This window comes from Podarcis cretensis (assembly GCF_951804945.1).
Source record: "Podarcis cretensis genome assembly, chromosome: 2".
In the NCBI taxonomy this organism is placed as follows: Eukaryota; Metazoa; Chordata; class Lepidosauria; order Squamata; family Lacertidae; genus Podarcis; species Podarcis cretensis.
Window position 1 is genome coordinate 5,013,697 of NC_137171.1, and position 19,614 is coordinate 5,033,310.

Below are 19,614 nucleotides of genomic sequence, written 5' to 3' on the forward strand. Positions count from 1 at the left end.
ATGCTGAAATGTCATCAGTTACTCAACATTGACTATCCTGCCATTGTTACTGGGCAAATACACTTCTTCCTCTGGGACCTGCATAGTTTTTTGCTGTCATTGTTAGGTATCTGTACTGAGATACCTGAAGATTGCCTTCCCCATTTCCCCCCAATCATTGTTGCGTCCAATTCTATGGTTGGTCATTATTCTCTTATCATTTACCTTTTAGTCTCCCTTGTGGGACTGAGAGGCATGAACAGCGGAGATGTGCTGGGGCTAATAGCTGAACTGTTGTCTTGTGGAATCCTCTTTCCATTCTCCATTCTTGCTGTTTTTATTCTGTGTTTTTGCTCTTGACCTGCTACCAGTATCCTATGCTAGTCCTTTTCATTAGTGAGTGGTACGCTTTCTCAACCCCATAGAAGCTTTGTTGGGAGTGTTTGTGATGTCAGTAGAGATTATATAAACCCTCTCACCATATTGGGGATTTTTTACAGGACTCTGACTGGCTGAAGATTGATTGGCCAGTTAGGCTCCCTCTCACGCATCCAAAGCTTCTGGCAAAGATTATTTTTAGACAGTAGACGGAACAGCAAAACTGTTAGCCACACTTAATTGGGTATAAGCTTCACTAAACACAGTGGGACTTATTTTCAAGAAAACGCTTGTAGGATTGTGCTGCTACTGATTTCTCTAGCCTTTGTCCTTTTTGTCACTTAGATATCTTTTCATTTTTTACTTTAGAATGTTTACATGCTATCTTTTTGAATAAAAAATTCATCCAAGCTGGCTTGCATCTTAAAAGTACATCATCAACTGTGACAGAATAAAACACACTAATGCACACCCAACCTGAAACTCCTGAAAGGCAATTCAGATGACGCATTCTATACAACATACTGCTATATGTTATATAACATCAGCAGTAAAAGATTCCTACAGCTGAATAGTGCTGCCTGTCCACAAGTGACCTGAAACTGTTCTCACAGCACAGCTTTCCAAAATGATTATTGTTGTGGACTTCTCAAGGTCAACAGGTAAGGCTTTCCAGAGTGCCGTGTCTTGTTAAGGCAGTACTTCCCAGGTGACTAGATATAGTCTAAAATTCAGGATGGTAGTCAGCATCTTGCTCTTCAGCACCATTATTTTCATATTCCATGTGACAAGGGGTTCACCAATACTATTTAGCCCTGTTTTGGTCCCATTGGGAGGCATCTTCCATGTAATCCCTTGAAGTGTGGTGTTTCCTGTTCTTTACTGAAATCCCTTGCTGAAGTCTCCTGCAAACTTGCATCTAGGTTCTTTTCTTCTTCTGAGTTAATAGGGGAAGGTATAGAATGAACTTTACATGTCCAAGTATGGCTCAATCAAAATTTACTTACTTTCTCTTTAAGAAGAGGATTTGTGGCTATGAATATGGAGATTTGCGCCAAGTACGCTACATGTAGATTCTTGGTGTTCTTGGCTTCTGTTTCCACAGATTAGAATGCACATGTGATGGCATGACCAGGTCAGTTGGGCCATGAATGCCCTGGTGTGCTCTCATATTAACAAACTGGGGTTGCTTACTGAGGGACTCCTTTCCATGGCTCATAGGAACATGAGTAGCCTGATTTTGGGCACTGCAAAAGTGTCAAGAGTGCAGTGCTCTGATAAATGTATTAAAGCATCATGAGTGGAAGCTGCAGTTCCTGTAGTGCACTCTGTAACATCCTCTGTGATGAGCCTGGCTTCATTTTTCAGCTCCAAAATAATGTCACTCCCCAGACCTTGGATATGAAAGGAATTAACCAACACCTATAGGCCCAAAGTGTGTTTTCTGTAGAACAATAGTGGCATCTCTTTGTGAGATGCTTGCACAGGTCTTAAGCTGTCTGGCTGCATTCCTTTCTTTTCCCTCCCTAAGCTCAACTGACCCTTTCCCTCTGATTCCAACAGTTTTACGACCCCAAAGTATTGGGGGAGGGCGGAGCATATGAGCTCTATGGCACAACACCAGGATAATTCAGACTCCGGAATGAAGGAGGCGGCTGGTACGTGGGCCTCATAGCATGCCCTTCTGCCTTGCAAACTGTCTTGATTGCAGCAAGCATAAGCCTCTTGATGAACAAAAAGCCAGTTTGCTTCCTTCCGTTTTGCCCTTCAGTGCTTCCAAAGTGTGATTGCAAAGCTTGTATTTGTGCCTAAAAATAATATGCTGTGTGGCTCGTGTTCCCTCCCCTTCTCTCTTTTAAGAAACGAGATAAAATAGAATTGGTGAAGTTAAGTCTGCCTTGCGTGTCTTGGGTCCTTTTCACTTGGCCTGGATGGAAACTTTCTGGTAATATATCTTGGCTTAGGTGTTTCCAGATCATTCTAACCTCTTAACTCTGTGTGTGCAGTCTTCTTCTGTATGGCTATTAATGTTGGTGGGAGATAGTTTCCATTTTAGAACTGGCTTACTAAATTGCAAGCTGCATTAACTCATTTAGAAGCATTGACTCTGTTCTGACCCTCATTCAGTGTTGGGAATGATACCAGAGAAACTTGATAATTATGTATGGAACAGTTTAAATATGCATAGCATCGTACAGTCCCAATCTCTCTCTTTCTTCCTCGCAACAGCCTTATGAAGCAAGTGGCGATTTTTCTTACTGTTTGAGAAAGTGAAGCAGTCTTTGCCCTTGGATCACACTGGGTTCACTGGCATTAGCAAGGCATTGCCTCGTGACCTCAGTTCACCATCTCTGCTCTCAAACTAAATGACTGAATGTGCAGAATAGTGTTTGTGGGTATAATAGTAATAATAATAATAATAATGTACAGTCGTACCTTGGAAGTCAAACAGAATCTGTTCCAGAAGTCTCTTCAACTTCCAAAACATTCGGAAACCAAAGCACAGCTTCTGATTGGTTGCAGGAAACTCCTACCACAAATCGGAAGCCACTGAAACTTCCAAAAATAGTTTGCAAATGGGAACAGTCACTTCCAGATTTGCAGCATTCGGGAGCCAAAATGTTCGAGAACTAAGGTGTTCAAAAACCAAGGTACGACTGTAATGATATTTATACCCCGCCCATCTGGCTGGGTTTCCCTGGCCACTCTGGGTGGCTCCCAGCAGAATAGTAAAAATACTTCAAACATTAAAAACTTCCCTAAACAGAGCTGCCTTCAGGTGTCTTCTAAAAGTCAGATAGTTGTTTATTTCCTTGACATCTGATGGGAGGATGTTCCACAGGGCAGGTGCCACTACCAAGAAGGCCCTCTGCCTGGTTCCCTGTAGCTTTATTTCTCGCAGTGAGGGAAAGGCCAGAAGGGCCTCAAAGCTGGACCTCAGTGTCTGGGCAGAACGATGGGGGTGGAGACGCTCCTTCAGGTATACTGGACCGAGGCCGTTTAGGGCTTTAAAGGTCAGCACCAACGCTTTTTGAATCGTGCTCAGAAATGCACTGGGAGCCAGTGTAGGTCTTTCAGGACTGGTGTTATATGGTCCTGGCAGCCACTCCCGGTCACTAGTCTAGCTGCTGTATTCTGGCTTAGTGGTAGTTTCCGAGTCACCTTCAAAGGTAGCCCCACATAGAGCGCATTGCAGTAGTCCAAGCGGGAGATAACCAGAGCATGCACCACTCTGGCGAGACAGTCCACGGGCAGATAGGGTCTCATCTTGCGTACCAGATAGAGCTGGTAGACACATGCCCTGCACACAGAATTGACCTGCGCCTCCATGGACAGCTGTAAGTCAAAAATGACTCCCAGGCTGTGTACCTGGTCCTCAGGGGCACAGTTATCCTATTCAGGACCAGGGAGTCCCCCACACCTGCCCACCCCATCCCCCCAAAACAGTACTTCTGTCTTGTCAGGATTCAACCTCAATCTGTTATCCGCCACCCATCCTCCAACCAATTCCAGACACTCACACAGGACATTTACTGGTTCTGATTGGAAGGCGAGGTTGAGCTGGGTATCATCTACATACTGGTGAACACCCAGCCCAAACCCCAAGAGAACTCTCCCCCTGCATACACCCCCCCATCTGCTCCAGATTCCCCCCCCCAAAAAAAAACCTTGTGTAGCAGATTGGGGGCATTGCATGGGGAAAGGAAGGGCTGCACATACAGTGATTTAGTTAGATACAAACCATAGTATATTTTAACACTGGTTTAATATGATGTTCAAATCAATGCACTGTTTATGTATTTGATAGGTCAGACTGTCCCATGTCAGAAGACTTCCAGCTGAATGAGCTTGCAGTCACAACCCTGTGCAAATAATTTGCCTGATCATTTTGCTGCAGTTACTGTTTTCTCTGAAGCATTTTGGGTCTTGCAGTTTTTTTGCCACAAAGGATCTATCCCAGATTGGTTCATTCCTGTAGGCCCGATAAATAGCTTTGATCTTTCCCAGAAACCTGAAGTAAGGAAAAGCTACAAACTCCATTGGTTCTCTTGGTGGCTGACAATAACTGGAGTGCTCTCAATTTGAGTCTAGTCCAAAGGCACATGACACAGTTCTGCGGTTTTGAAGCCAAGTAGGTCAGGCCCTTTTAGGTATTTTGACGGGAGACTGCATGGGAACTGTATGTAAACAGCTATGTACTCCTTGGAGGGAAAGTGAAGTGAAAGTGGAATAAATTCATGAGGAATAGTGTACTGTAGGGATCAGGAATCTGGACTTCCAGATGGGACAAACTCCCATCACCCCTGACCATTGCCCATGGTGCCTGAGGGTGTTGGGAGTTGAAGCCCAACAGCAACACCTGGAGGACCACAAGTGCCCCCTCTTTGGTGCTATGTATGCAGGGTTGTCACACTATATTCAGCATTAGACAGTATATGATACCTACTATTTTGTTCTCTCTACTCAGTCATCCATGTGTATTCTGTACCCACTGACTTTGCCTATGCAGTGTGTATGCTGTGATTCTGGGGCAGCACAGAGAACGTGCAGAATCCGGTGGGATTCAACTTCCTGAATATCTAACCTTTAATATTTGTAAAGACAAGTTTCTAGACCCTATGGTTGCAATTACATTCTTGAAAATGTGTAGGTGATGCCTGTGGAAATAACAGAAGCCAGCCGAGTCTTCCTGTGGCCAAGTGCAGAGCTTCCATTGTCCTCCAGTAGACTTTTTTTCTCCCCCCCCCCCCCCCCGGCAAAGACAGAACATTTTGTTTTTTTCTTTCTTTTTTAAACCATTTTTTGCAGTTTACATTTACAAAACGAGATTGAGCAAATTTGCTTAATTTGTGTAATTTATACGTGTTGCAGACTTGAACACTTCATTCCATAATACACAATCCCCAACAAAGCAGGCATCACAGTCCCGTCCCGTCCCCCCCATAAACAAGACATGTTGGATGCTAGCAACCGGTCAACTCATACATATCACTTCAGCTTAGGACTGGTTTTAAAGTTACCTCAGCACTGCAGCTTCCGCTGCAGGAGAAAGGGCTGTGGCGACTGAAATTCAGGCTGGCCCCTCAGCATTGCCGTCTCCCTTGCCAGCAAACAGTCTCTCACACAGAGGCCAGGCCCAGATATGTATGCCGATGAGTTACCTTTACTCATCTCTCCATGATCATATCAATACAGATCACTTCCTGATCTTTTGTAGCAGCCCAGGCTGTTGGTACATTTTCCGTGTTTTTCCTGGCTTGTGAACTGGAGGGTGCTTGAAAGAAACTCCCTGTGGGAGATTCACTCTCCTAAATGTGGAAGCCTACACAACAATCAGTTTAATACTTCTCTTTTGGACTCATTCTCATAATCAAGTTTCAGAGGTGATTAACTCCAGACTGTTATCACAGAGTTTTTATCTTGGGATAAGTCCATGAACAAGAATTGACAGTCCAGTTTGACCATAGCTCCTGAGTTAGTGACAGATCCCTAAGAACTGCCTTGCTGGGTCAGCCAAAAGGTATTCCTAGCCTGGGATTCTGTCTCCTGCAGTGGCAAGCTAGGTGCCCCTAAGGAAAACTCACTGGAGGAGCACAAGGTGGGGGGAGACATCCTGAGAGATGCTGGTACTTGGGGTGATGAATGTGGGCATAAAGTTTAAAACACGCCCTCTACCCTTCTGATTGAACACCGCTTCTAAATGCTATCTAGAACAAAGGAAACTGAGCTGTGGTGGATGGGCTTGTGAGGAACAGAAAGACAGATGTATAAAAGAGAAGCAACTGTATGGACAAAGGGCGACCTCAGGGCAGCAGGGTGGGGTCAGTGATGGCAAAAAACCATGGATCCTTACGACTTTTTAAAGGCATCTCCTCCAAACAACCATCAAATTGAACCTGCCATTGGTTTCTGTGGCTTGCATTGTAACCCACCCCTCCCCAAGCTTACTGCACTTACTGCAGCCACTATAGTACGTGGATTTGTTCCAAGGGTCCATGTTTTCTGCCATGATGGCATTGACAGGTGCTGAATATGTAGTTTTTACAGGTCATTCCATGGAGGTAGGCAGGGCTTTCTTTTAGCCAGAGCTCCATTCTGGCACCCCTCAGGTGGGTGCCATTGCCATTTGAAGACAACAAGAGAGGTGTTTGTGGTGAGTTCTTGCACCTATTTTTCTAGAAAAATAGCACTGGAGGTAGGTATGATATTTCTTTTGATGGTGGCTTGGATTAAATCCCAGGTAAAAATTATGCAAATACAAGAAAATCCATTTTTCAACCCTACAGTCTTCCTTTCCCATGCTTTGAGGCAACCTACTTTGTGACTATTTGACCCCTGGACTAAAGCAACATTTTCTTCAGCGCTCCTAATCCTCACCATAACCTTCCTCCGTGGTTGTCTCCATCTGAAGCCCATTGTCTTGACTGGCAGTTCCCTGCTATGAGTCTCTAGCTTAGTCTTCCTAGGCTAATCCTGCCTGAACTGCTGTATTAACTTTGTTGATAACCCAAACGTTCTTGAATGCTCTTCCTGTAAGTATATACTGTATACATTTTCATAGGTTCTTGATGCAACTTTGAACTTAATTTATTGTTGGTTGTACGCCATGCTAGGACCGCATGAAGCTGCCTTAGAAAGATGCCTAGTACTGCGCCAGGCCACTGGTTAGTCAAGCTCAGTACTGCCTATGCCAACTCATAGCAGTTCTCCAGGATTTCAGACCAGGATCTTTCCCACCTGTACCTGGAAGTGCCAGAGATTGAATCTGAGACCTGGTGCATGCAAAGCAGGTGTGCTGGTACTCCTGAGCCATGGCCCTTTCCCAAAGGTCCATCCTGCTGATACGCTTTGACAGGCTTCCTCAAACACGGCCCTCCGGATGTTTTTGGCCTACAACTCCCATGATCCCTAGCTAGCAGGACCAGTGGTCAGGGATGATGGGAATTGTAGTCTCAAAACATCTGGAGGGCCGAGTTTGAGGAAGCCTGTGCCTGGAGAAACTAACAGCATAGCTTTAGTGCCCAAGTCTTAGGTTGCAAATGGCATGGCATTTGGCCGGATGTCACTTCCTCCAGGGGCTCTTGGTAGACAAGAACTCTCCTCTCAAGGCCTTGCCTTGGTGCTATTACATTCTCCTGACATGTGCTGCTTTGTACAAGAGAAGCCAGTGGCTTCACATTTGCTTTCCTTCTTTAGATCAATGAGCTGAGTCAAGTTCCCCAGCCAGTGATGCTGCTCCCTGATGACTTCAAAGCGAATTCTAAAATAAAGGTGAACAATCATCTCTTCAACAGGTGAGGACCGGTGGTGCATATGTCTAGGAGCAGAAAGGCACATAGTCTTCCTAGCCCAACTTCAGATTCCACCCCTTTAACTGGAAGTGCAGGGTATTAGGCTTGTGACTTTCAGTCATGGTGGCTATATTACCTCCACTATCAGAGGCAGTATACCTCTATATACCTGTTGCAGGAGGGAGCTGTAGTGCTCGACTCTTTCTTGTGGGCTTCCCTCAGGCATCTGTGAGAAAAGACTGCAGATGCTGTACCCCAGGGACATAGTTCCTCCGAATGCACATGCTATAATACAGGAGAAGCTAACATAGCACCCTCCATAAGTCAACTATTAGCAACACTCTCATTTTAAGAGCATAGCCTGCACATGGGCGGCAGTGTAGGTGTCTAGCTCTCCTATGACTGTGCCGCAGGGGAGGGCAAGTGTTTTCTGTTAAGGGCCTCATTCCTTCAGGATAACTGGTTGGGGACTGCATGTTAGCGATGGATGGATGGAGGGCACTCCAAAAATGTTATGGATTATTGAACCTGAATGATGACTGCCCTTCTTCCATCTTTACCTTCGCTCAGAATTTCCAGTCCCATGCCAGCCTGCTTACTCTTGGGAAGAGTAGTAAGCCCCACTTGGTTTGAAAGGTTTACTCTCAAATAACTGTACAGAGATTATTGTTTTTAATTCAGCAGACCAGTGCAGCTACTGCTCTAGAAAGCATGTGAAAATAATTCTTTTCTGACTTTGGTGTGACCGCACACAGAGAGAGCAGAAACCAAGAAGAAAACGTCTTTTTCCCAAGCTTTGATACCAGGAAAAAGATTTGTTAAACACATCAGTTTATTTCTATCAAATAATATATGGCCCTTTTTATTCTGAATCCACACAGGAAGAGAGGGGTGACGGTGGGGAAACAGCTTTTTAAAGCTATGGAAATTACCGTATTTTTCACCCTATAGGGTGCACTGGCCCATAGGGCGCACCTAGTTTTTTTTTTTGGGGGGGGAATAAATAAATAATTATCCCCCCCCAGCCGTGGGGCTGGGGCAGAGTAAGCCCGAGCTTCCCCCCACCCCAGCCCCCAGAACAGGCTGCTATCTGCAGCCCGAAGCACGGGGCGCGCTCCGGAGCGCACCCCGGGCTTCGGCTTGCAGATAGCTTCCTAAAGCCTGGAGAGTGAGAGGGGTCAGTCAGCGAAAGCCTGCATTCGCCCCATAGGACACAAAAACATTTCCCCTTCATTTTTGGAGGGGAAAAAGTGTGTCCTATGGGGCGAAAAATACGGTAAGGAGGAAGGTAGGACCTCTGATGGGATGGAAGGATGGGGTGGTGTCAGAAGGTATTAGGAGCTGCATGTGGCCACAGGTTACCCACTTCTGTTGTAGCACTCCAGAAAGGCCAGCAATTGCTTGATTTGAACCTTCCTCCAGGAAAAGTACAAAAAAATTGAATAGTGTATGCAAAGCTGGCCAAAAAAATCATTTCCCACGCACACACTGTCCCCTCTGCCTGGTATGCTTAGTATTAAAGGAAGATTGTTCTGCCTGTCTGGTCATGAGACCATTTGCATAATAATGGAGGATTACACCCTGTGGTAGAGGATACTAATGGGCAGGGGATTATGGGGCTTGGGTCGCAGATTACTGAGATAATGCCCAGATTGACTTGGTAGCTATTACTAGGCCTTGCTCACTTGTCAGAAAAAAACTGGCCTTCTGGTAAGGAAACAGGAGCTTGGTTACGTATAAGATTGGGCTGTAATGGGCTGCTTCTGATGGAGAGCTGGTTCCATCTACAGCAGGAGAAGGTAAGGCCTGGACCACAAACATAGCAGAGTCGGAGGTGATGGTCTGGGCTGTACCACTTCCGACTGCTGCAAGGTGGGTAGAATCAAACTTCATCATGCTTCTTTATTTGTTGAAACCAAAACCCACCCTGTAAGTAGAAACTAGCGCAACAGGGAGCGAACAGGCTGGGCTGCAGTCTTCACTGATGTGCTAGGTTCTTATTTTTGTGCGGAAGGGGGGAGGCTTTTTTGTTGTTGTTTTTTCATAGAGGTGCATTCAGAAATGTGATTCTCCCCACCCCCAGCTCTCGTTCAGCTCCCTCCTCCAGCTCACCCTGCTGCATGTGCAGTCCGAGTTTTGGAGTAGCAGCTAACTCTGTCACTCGACTCTTGCAGAGAAAACCTGCCCAGCCATTTCAAATTCAAGGAATACTGCCCACAGGTCTTCCGCAATCTTCGCGAACGTTTCAGCATTGATGACCAGGATTACCAGGTATGTGGGTCTCGTCTGTACACTTCAGACTCTTACAAGCCTGCACAAAACTTTAGGTACTCAGCTGTAGTGTGCGTGTATTATCTCTGCCTCCGACCCCCTTACTCCTGTCATATACTGGACTTCAGAGTGTAATGCACGAAGCTGAAAGCCTTCTTGACCAAGGCACCCTTGTTGTGGAACTCCTTTCCCAGAGATGCCCTCCAGACCTGCTTTTGGAGAAATTGCTGATGCTTTTCCTGTTAGGCTTCTGCTGTTTTAGAAGAAAGCTAATGAGCAGGTGTTTTCTTACTGGGTTCATTCGGATTTTATAGTTGCTGTTATTTTATTATATATTCAGGTTTTATAGTTTTGTGATTTTGTTCAGGTTTTATAGGGTATTTTTAGTACAGTATGTATCTGCTAGTTTTAAATTTAAAATCATGCACAACTTCAGTAATTTGTTTTTTCGAACACTGAAAATGCTGGTTCGAAAGCAAGTTTGAAATTCAGCTAATAAATCATAGTGTACACTTCCAGTGTGGAGCTAATTGGGAGTGTTATAAATTGCTCAGCTGGACATATTGCAGGAAGATTGCCACATAAGGCACAATCATAGGCTACTAATAAGCTCACTGGAGGCATTGGTTGCAGGCATGTTCCCTTGAGAGAAATTGATGTTTGAAGTGGGATAAGGCCAGTGTTCTGACTGCAGCCATAGATTACTGCCTTTGTTCCTGAATTTGCTTGCCCAGGCACTGCAGTAGTTATGACACCTGTTACAAATAGCCAGTTGACTACTGAGTTGTGTATGAACACCCAATGGGAGTTGGAAGGCTTAAGAGAATGAGCTATTAATTACAAAGTCCCCACTCTGAACATTACCTCTGCCATGAGCTGCTATCTAGATGGCCCCGCTCCTGTCTGCATTGTGAGGGTAGTGAGGCTGACTTACTGCATATAAGATGGTTGCAAGATAAGATGTGACAAATGGATGTTTGTGACTAGTGATGTTAAATTCTTGAGAATAATCTTTTGGAGAACATTATTGAGAATATTCTTGAGAATATTCTTGATTAATGAGAATATTAGAGAATTTTCATTTAAAATAGGAGAATATTCATTTTAATGCATTGAAAATGATATAATTAGTTAATATACAGGCTTGTTCAAGGGTAAAATAACTGTACAGATACATTTATTCAATGGGGCAATGCAGTGAATTCACATTCTTTGATTTTTTGCACCAAACTTGAAATTGAAAATGCAATGTGAATGACTCACGTTAATCACTGAGCCTGCCACTAACCATATATTTACCATCCAATTTGAATTCAAATTATGTTGTGTATGCATGAAATGTAGCTTTTAAAGTAAAAGGAATATTTAAAAATGGCACTGCAAAACCAGTTACTGGCACTAAATAAAAATATAGAAATGTCAACTGTTTAAATCAAGGCCACCTCACATGCTGTTACACATAATTGTATAGGCTTAGGTATAATAATAATAATAATAATAATAATAATAATAATAATTTATTATTTATACCCCGCCCATCTGGCTGGGCCTCCCCAGCCACTCTGGGCGGCTTCCATAAAAGTGTATAAAGCATTAAAGCTACTTTCTTTTTTTAAAAAAATTACACTGTATGGCCAGGGGTATATAGTTGCTAAGAATAAGGTCACACCAAACTAGAAAAAAGGCTATCACATAGTTGAAATACATACAGATTCAAATGTTTATCAAATTAAATGAATGGCATTTTTAAAACATAAAAAAATTAAAATGTTTTCGGAAGCTCACATTTCAGAACTGTCCATGTTGAAAGACACAATGCCTAGTAATGTAACTGGACCAGAAAAAAAATCATTATTCATTACTTACACTGGCAACATCACAGCTTGACTTATTATTTACTAGATTTTTTTTAATGTGGGTTATAAAACTGGTTCTTACACTAGAATTTACAGTTTGTGGAGAATATTAACTGGAGAATTTTCTAGCAGAAAATATTCTCAAGAATATTTGCATTCTCGAGAATATTCTCACCTCACATCAGTATTTGTGACTTGCATTCTCTCTATTTGGAAGAGAAGGAAGAGGAAAGATAGCATATGAAATATCACAATAGAAGGGGAAAGAGCCCCCAGCAGCTCCCACAGACCCCTTGAACTGCCCATTTCTCTCTGCACATTTAAACCCTCCAAGTTTCTTTTTCTTTAAAGGGGGCCAGAGGGTAAGACTTCTGGGATGCTAACAAAGCAGCATTTGAGTGTACCCTCTTTAATGTGTTCTTGGTCTCATGAGAGCAAGGGTAACAAACATGGTGCCTTCCAGATGTTGTGGACTACAGTTTCCATCAGCCCCAGCTAGTATGACCCAAAGGTCAGTTTTGTGGTCCAAAAACATCTGGAGGGCACCGCTCTGGCTTTGCACTGAAGCAAACTGAAGCAGGCAGCAGAGCTTCTTTCCTGGACTTCATAAAAATTATTGATCGCTCAGTTAGTGGAACATGAGACTCTTAATCTCAGAGTTGTGGGTTTGAGCCGCATGTTGGGCAGAAAGATTCCTGCATTGCTGGGGTTGGACTAGATGGTCCTTGTAAAAGGTAAAGGGGGACCCCTGACCATTAGGTCCAGTCGTGACCGACTCTGGGGTTGTGGCGCTCATCTCGCTTTACTGGCCGAGGGAACCGGCGTACAGCTTCCGGGTCATGTGGGCAGCATGAGTAAGCCACTTCTGGCGAACCAGAGCAGCGCATGGAAACGCCGTTTACCTTCCCGCCAGAGCAGTACCTATTTATCTACTTGTACTTTGACGTGCTTTCGAACTGCTAGGTTGGCAGGAGCTGGGACCAAGCAACGGGAGCTCACCCCGCCATGAGGATTTGAAGCGCCGACCTTCTGATCGGCAAGCCCTAGGCTCTGTGGTTCAACCCGCAGTGCTACCTGCGTCCCTAGATGGTCCTTGTGGTCCCTTCCAAATCGATGATTCTATCACTCAACATTTCCTGCACCACCCCATTTCCCTAAGAGCCTTTTTAAAGGAACGGCTCCCTTGAGGGTGGCTGTCAAAGAGGCAGTGCCACAGGGGAAGTGACCCTTTGAGGGAAGATCTGGAGCCCAGAAGTTTTGTTCAGCTTTTTGCTACTCCATAGCTAGGGAAGGTTTATCTTTAACTCCCTTGTTGCCCACCCTTATCATAAAGATAAATCGGCCACGCCAGGGTCATTGGCACAGAGCCTTGTTGTCATTGGTTCATTCTGACTTCTTCAGGTCTCGCTGACACGCAGTCCGCCCACTTATGAGATTGAGGGCGGGGGGCGCTTCCTCCTGTCCTACGACAGAACGTTGGTGATCAAGGAGATCTCCAGTGAAGATGTGGCTGATGTGCATAGCCTTCTGTCTCACTACCACCAGGTAAGACGTGAAGGCAAGCAGGCTTCTTTGTATGGGGTTGTAGGCATGTGATGTGGACTCTTGACGTGGAGTGTAAAATAAGTTCACCTGAAGGATGCTCATGGAAGCAAAGGGCCACCTGTGCCTCACCCCACATCTGTTCAGTAGGGCCCATTGCTCCTCCAGGGTGACTTCTTGGTGTGCAGGTAGCTGCACGACGGGAGGTGGGGACAGGAAATGGTCTGTCTTTCTGTGAACTTTTTAAAATTAACTTGGGATTCAAACCTCCAAACCAACCCCCACAAGAATATAATAAATAACAGTAAATATAAAATCTTAGTGCACTGAAGCAAAACTTAAGCAAATGAAGCAAGTTTGCATATTTCTTTCTGCTAGCCATGGACAGGGAAAAGGGCTTCAGGGTTCTGCGTAGCTCCTGCCCCCTGACCACTGAAAGTTGTCCTCCGTTCCTCACCTACTACTGAGATCTGAGGAAGCATTACTGCATGCTGTCAAGCTTCTTTCCATAGCCTTAGGAGCAATTTTCAAATGGAAAAATACTGAAAGCTGACATTTCAGGAATGCCAAGTGCCCTGCAAGCTAAGAACAACACCAGTGTTGTTTGTAAAGTACCTCACAGATGTGGGCACTGTACAGAAGTTCAAAACACAAAATAGGCCCTCTCCTCAGGCTGCCGAATTCTTCATTTGGGCCATCTAATAATAGGTGGAAGGAATACAATGAGACCTGTTCATCAGTATTGATATGGAAGCATTCTGTATAGATAGCCATGTTGGTCCACTAGGATGAAAAAATCCAAACAGTACCCATAACAGAACAAAGTAAAATTCACAAAGTAGTGAGCAAACTTTTGAGTCCACCAGGATTCTTTTTCAGAGTTTTGCGTTTTTTTAAACGTTAAGCGTTTAAAAAAAAATGTGGTGAATAATATTGCTGGCCATGATGAAAAGCCCTAGTTTGTACTTTATAATAGCTTTAGGATGAATTGTAATAATAATAATTTTATTATTTATACCCCGCCCATCTGGCTTTGTTTCCCCAGTTCCTCTGGGCAGCTTCTAGCACATATAAAAACATAATAAAACGTCAAACGTTAAAACTTCTTGGTACATTGCTGCCTTCAAATGTATTCTAAAAGTTGTGTAGTTCTTTATCTCCTTGACATCTGATGGGAGGGTGTTCCACAGGGATGGCACCACTGCCGAGAAGGCCCTCTGCCTGGTTCCCTGTAACGTCACACCAGCTTCCTTAGGTTAGGTTATGATGCAGGTGGATGTCTTCTGGGGTGAAGAAAACAATGGCTGCTCTCCTTTAAAAAAAGAAAATCAAAATATTGCTGATTTTTTATATATGTCTCTAGTGCTAACCAGCATGCGCAGGACTCATAAGGCAGAGTGGAGAAGTAAAGAAAAGCATGGCAATGTCTGTATTAGCAAGGCCAGAGATTAATTACAGATGGTGCTCTAGGAAATCAGTGACTGGATTTTCGCTGTCTGCCTCTGTGTGAGTGGATGGGTGGGTATTAATCCTCCTTGAGCCGCTGTGGTGGAAGATCTAGAGTGCCTTTTAAATCTAGGCTGGGTATACTTGGTGCTCAAAAAAAGACGGTCTTGTGATCAAGAGAGGATGGAGGTTAATGAAGAGGGAGTAAGACCCAAAGAACTGGATAGCAAGAGGAAGTGCTGAGGAATAGTCCTCATTGGGAAAGGATAGCTAGCTGAGTCTGTTGCACCTTGACCAATGAAAGCCCCAAGAAGCCAAAATGCAGGAGAATTGTGGTTTGGGGGCTGGGGCTCCAACAGAGAAGATTACGATTCCATTTCTGGATTTGCCTTCCTGAAGTCATCTTCCTACTGTGCATAAGTCTTGTCTAAGCTTTTGGTGATCTTTGTTCTGGGCCCACTAGTGCAGTACTTCCTGAACATCTTGTTTCCTTCTTCCAGTACATTGTGAAGTGTCATGGGAGCACCCTCCTGCCTCAGTTCCTGGGTATGTACCGGCTCAGTGTGGACAACGAGGAGAGCTACATGCTGGTCATGAGGAACATGTTCAGCCACAGGCTCACCGTGCACAGGAAGTACGATCTGAAGGTAACGGGTAGTGGAGGGCAGGCGGGAAGTGTGCGCCAAGGCTGGATCTAGACACATCAAAGAAGCGTTTCAGTTAAACGCGTTGCAAACTTTGTATGAGAAACCAGGTTAGCAAAAACGGAACTCCACAGCGACATCTGGTGTCACAGTGTTAGAATGCATAAACAACACATATAAAGTGATTTTTCTTTGCCAATGTAGGTGAGTCCCAAGTCTTTGGTCCTGTTTGTCCATCTTTTTCTCCCTCATTTGCCCATGTATGTGCATGATGTTTGCTCTGGAAATCTCCAGAGCTTTACCAATTAGCTGTGGAAGTTGCAATATGCAATGCGTGGTAGTTGCATAATGCTGTGTCTAAAATGCTAATATGTCAGACAGAGCAGTGCTGGGTTTTTGCACCAGAGGCAAAGCTTGTCATGGAACTATGTCACCAGTTTCTTATTATTGGCCCATATTTATTCAAAAGTTTGCAGTCTCCCCCCACCTTGGCACACCTGGCTTTCAGAAGATGCTTGAGTAGATGGTGTCATTATACGCTTTAGTCACCAGGTGGCACTGGGTATAGTTGTATCTAGGTGGAGTCAGTAATTGCCTGTGTGTCTTCTGTTCTTCTTTTTTAAAAGGCCATAAAGTTCTTATCTAGCTTTCTGGCACTGTATCCCTTCCATGACATTACTGAATTTCAGATCATCCTCACTTTGCCATGAGAGTACAGAGCCAGGGCAGGGGATATAAAGGAAATATGTAATCAGGCAGGAAGCTGGAAAACACGGTGCTGAGTTGCGGCATCCAGGTTTTCTCCTGAAAAGCCTTGTATGCAAAGAATTCTGCGCCTCTGTTCTCCATCTGTAAAATAGACATGATAGTCACTACATAGTTGTGAAAACATATGAGCATGCGTGGAACTGTTTATACAAAGATTTAGTATGCACTTTTCAGCATCAGGTCCCAGAGCATGTTAAAACAATCTAAAATTCGGTCATCTGAACTTTTAACTGTTCGAAACAGTTTAAAAATGAAACAGTCACTGAAATAGGGTGTGTCCTATGTGATTTGCACCATTCCCACCTGCTGTGTGATGTGGCACCCACAGAGGCCATTGTTCAGTGGCAGGGTGTGCGATTTGCACCCACAAGCTCCCTGCTTCAGCCCTCCATCTCTTTTAATTATCTCTGGTAGCAGGAATGAGACAGACATCTGCTTGTAAGACATGAGAAATTGGCTCAGTTCAGGTGATCCTCTCTCTGCTTATTAAGTTGAGATGCTGTTAGTTCCAGGCAGAGTTTTTGGCTGGATGTAATTGCAGCCTGATGGGTTCATGTGTACTGTAGGCACAAGTTTGGCTTCCTCCAAGGCAAGAGTGGGGAATCTCTGACCCATGAGCCAGCCATTGCCTTCCAAGCCATCCCCCCTCCCCAAACCACATGCACCCATCAACTGATGGGTGGGAGAACAAGGTTTCAATCTGTATTGGCTGCACAGTCCTGTTCTCAGCAGGCTAGGCAGCAAGATTTGAGTGGAGCAAGATCTGGGGATTTAAAAGGAAGGAGGAGGAGGACACTTGGCAAAAGAGTCCCCTTCTTTTAAGTCTCCTCCCACTTCCCTTTTAAGAGCAGCGCAAAAGGGATTTTGACAGGTGGGCAGCCCCACTTACCTGTCAAGATTTGACCCGTGAAGCAGATCCTGATAAGGGTCTGGCCCATGGGGCCAAAAAGGTTTCCCACCACTGCTCCAAAGGGAGCAAGACAAAATCAAGCACAAGTTCGGATTCTGGTAAGGCAAAATTCAAGCAAAGCAAAAATCAAGTTCCTGGAAGGCAAAGGCAAATAAACTGGGTAGCACCCTGCATAGTTGCGCCTGAAGCTCAAGCCTGAGAGGCATATGAGCAGACTCAAATATTGCTTCAATAAAACAATGAACAGGGTGGTGATACAATGACTATTGCCATCGACACAATATCTGTAAACAAACAAGGAAAGTCCATAAAAATGGCAAAAGTAGTTTCTTTCCCAAATAGGTTTTATCTTAAAGAATAGCAAACATAGTACTAAGAGTCCACTTGTAATATACCAATGGTTCAGAGCTCAGACGTTGTTCCGGTAATTCTATGTTTCATTGCTGAAGAGCTTAGTCATCAAGCTTTGTAGCAAATAATATACAACAACAACAATCTTTATTATGGTCCAGAGACCCAACAAAAATAATATACAAGAGAAGACAGAAGGTAAATGACTTAAAGCAGGGGTATATCTGTCCCCATCTGCGTGTTTCCTTCGGGAGGAGCATAGAAAGAGGACGACGTCCTTCACTTTGTTAAACCTCCTTCAAATATTGCTTCAGCAACCTTCAAACCTAGACTTAAACAGAGGCACAGCTTTGTCCGGGTGACTAGCTCTGGCTCTGGCCGGTGAAGCATCTTCACTTGACAGGGCCATGGCTTCAATAGCCATTAACCCTGGTGCAGAGGGAGGCTGAGGTTCTGCTGAACTGTACTCTAAGGGCAACAATGTGACTTCCGCAGGCTAGCGGCTTGCCAACGAAACACAGAAAAAAGCAGTATTTACAAATGTTGAATGACTGAATAAATAGCTTGTTCCTTCAGCTCTCCTATCTTGAGCTGCCTGAGGCTTTCCTGGCTACTTGCACAAAAGGTCCCCCTCTTTGGCTTGTAACCCCAGTTCCAAACTCTTCTCTTCTGGACATCCTTAGTCCTCATTCCCACCTGAAATGAAGCCTATGTGTGTGCAACGGCTTTTGCTTCTATTTGTTCCTCGTATCTCCTTTTCCCTCCCTCCCCACCCACCCAACCAGGGTGCCTAAATATAGATCATAAGCTGCTTGGAGCAAAGGACTGCCTTTTGCTTATGCTGCTCTGCAAAGCACACTTCACACTGATAAATAGCTCCATCTCCAAGGCAGGAACCCTTCGCTTCCCTCTTAGTTTGATGATGTATCACTTCTAAGGTCAGATAAATTTTGGTTTGCGCCGGTCAGGAAGTTCCCTTTTGGGCTTCTACCAACCATCTTGATCAAGCCAATTAAAACATATTTGGCTGAGTTGCATCTCCCAAGAAGGGCATCCGCTTCTGATTTGAAGGCAGCACGTAAGAGAGGATCCATTCCTCCTTCCTTGACAATCTGAAGGCTCCTGCCAGCCTGCTGAGCACATTCTCATTCCACAGCCCTCCTCGTGTCCTTGCCTGGCAGAGGCATTGCCCAGCATTAGGCGGACAGTTAAAATAGGTTGTGGTACAGACCTTCTCTCTCTGATAGGTCTGTTCTTCACTCTCTGCTCCCTCTCCCAATGCCTATTAAGCAACATGTGGCTTGCTGTGCTGATTAAATGTTCTGATATTGCAATGAAATGGCCTCCTCAGGGAATTTGTTCAGTACATGGACAGTATCAAACTCAGGGGGTCTCTCTCTCTCTCTCTCTCTGTGTGTGTGTGTGTGTTGGAAAACCAAGCTAGGAGAATGAGATGAATCATGTCTGCCCCTATCTGCCTTCAGCCTGGCTGCAGATCATTAAACTGACCCACAGCAAGGTTACATAGATCTTTTATAGTGGAGTTAACTAGGCCCTTGTTTTGCAGTTACAAACATTTTAGAAGAGGCGGCTGGAGGGTTGAACCGCAATGAGGGCCACAGTATAAAAGCAGCTTTTGCTGGAGGGCCACAGCTGATGTGCTTATTATAAAGGAATGCAGTTGGAGTAACTTGGATATGTTGTTAATCAACCTGAATGGTTGATTATTTACTTATTAAATTTCTATACAGCTCTTCGTCTGAGGACCACAGGGCAGTACAGGGGTGCCTCGCAAGACGAAATTAATCCGTTCCGCGAGTCTCTTCGTCTTGCGGTTTTTTCGTCTTGCGAAGAACGGCTATTAGCGGATTAGCGCTATTAGCGGTTTAGTGGCTTAGCGGCTATTAGCGGCTTAGAAAAAGGGGGGGGAAAGGGGGAAAACTCGCAAGAACTCGCCCGACGTTTTGTCTTGCGAAGCAAGCCCATAGTGAAATTTGTCTTGCGAAGCACCTCAAAAGACGGAAAACTCTTTCATCTAGCGAGTTTTTTGTCTTGCGAGGCATTCGTCTTGCGGGGCACCACTGTATATAATATAAAAACATGAAAATACATAACATGGTAACAAAAACAAACAATACACCCACCCACCCAGTTTAAAAGGCCATATATTGTTTAAA

At 44.6% G+C, this 19,614-nt stretch overlaps 1 protein-coding gene across 3 annotated transcripts in view; it reads left to right on the forward strand.

Moving 5' to 3' along the window:
- PIP4K2C (phosphatidylinositol-5-phosphate 4-kinase type 2 gamma) overlaps positions 1 to 19,614 on the forward strand; it is a 36,002-nt gene that overhangs the window by 2,309 nt on the left and 14,079 nt on the right. Inside the window, exons 1-6 of one of the 3 annotated variants that reach the window (XM_079966814.1) lie at positions 886 to 1,019; positions 1,921 to 2,015; positions 7,555 to 7,652; positions 9,824 to 9,920; positions 13,178 to 13,321; positions 15,265 to 15,411. In XM_079966814.1, coding sequence (XP_079822940.1) covers positions 7,588 to 7,652; positions 9,824 to 9,920; positions 13,178 to 13,321; positions 15,265 to 15,411 — 453 coding nt within the window. In that variant the 5' untranslated portion in view covers positions 886 to 1,019; positions 1,921 to 2,015; positions 7,555 to 7,587. Of the gene's footprint in view, positions 1 to 885; positions 1,020 to 1,920; positions 2,016 to 2,217; positions 2,303 to 7,554; positions 7,653 to 9,823; positions 9,921 to 13,177; positions 13,322 to 15,264; positions 15,412 to 19,614 lie in introns of those variants that run through there. The other 2 variants (XM_079966815.1, XM_079966813.1) reach the window with 2 other exon arrangements.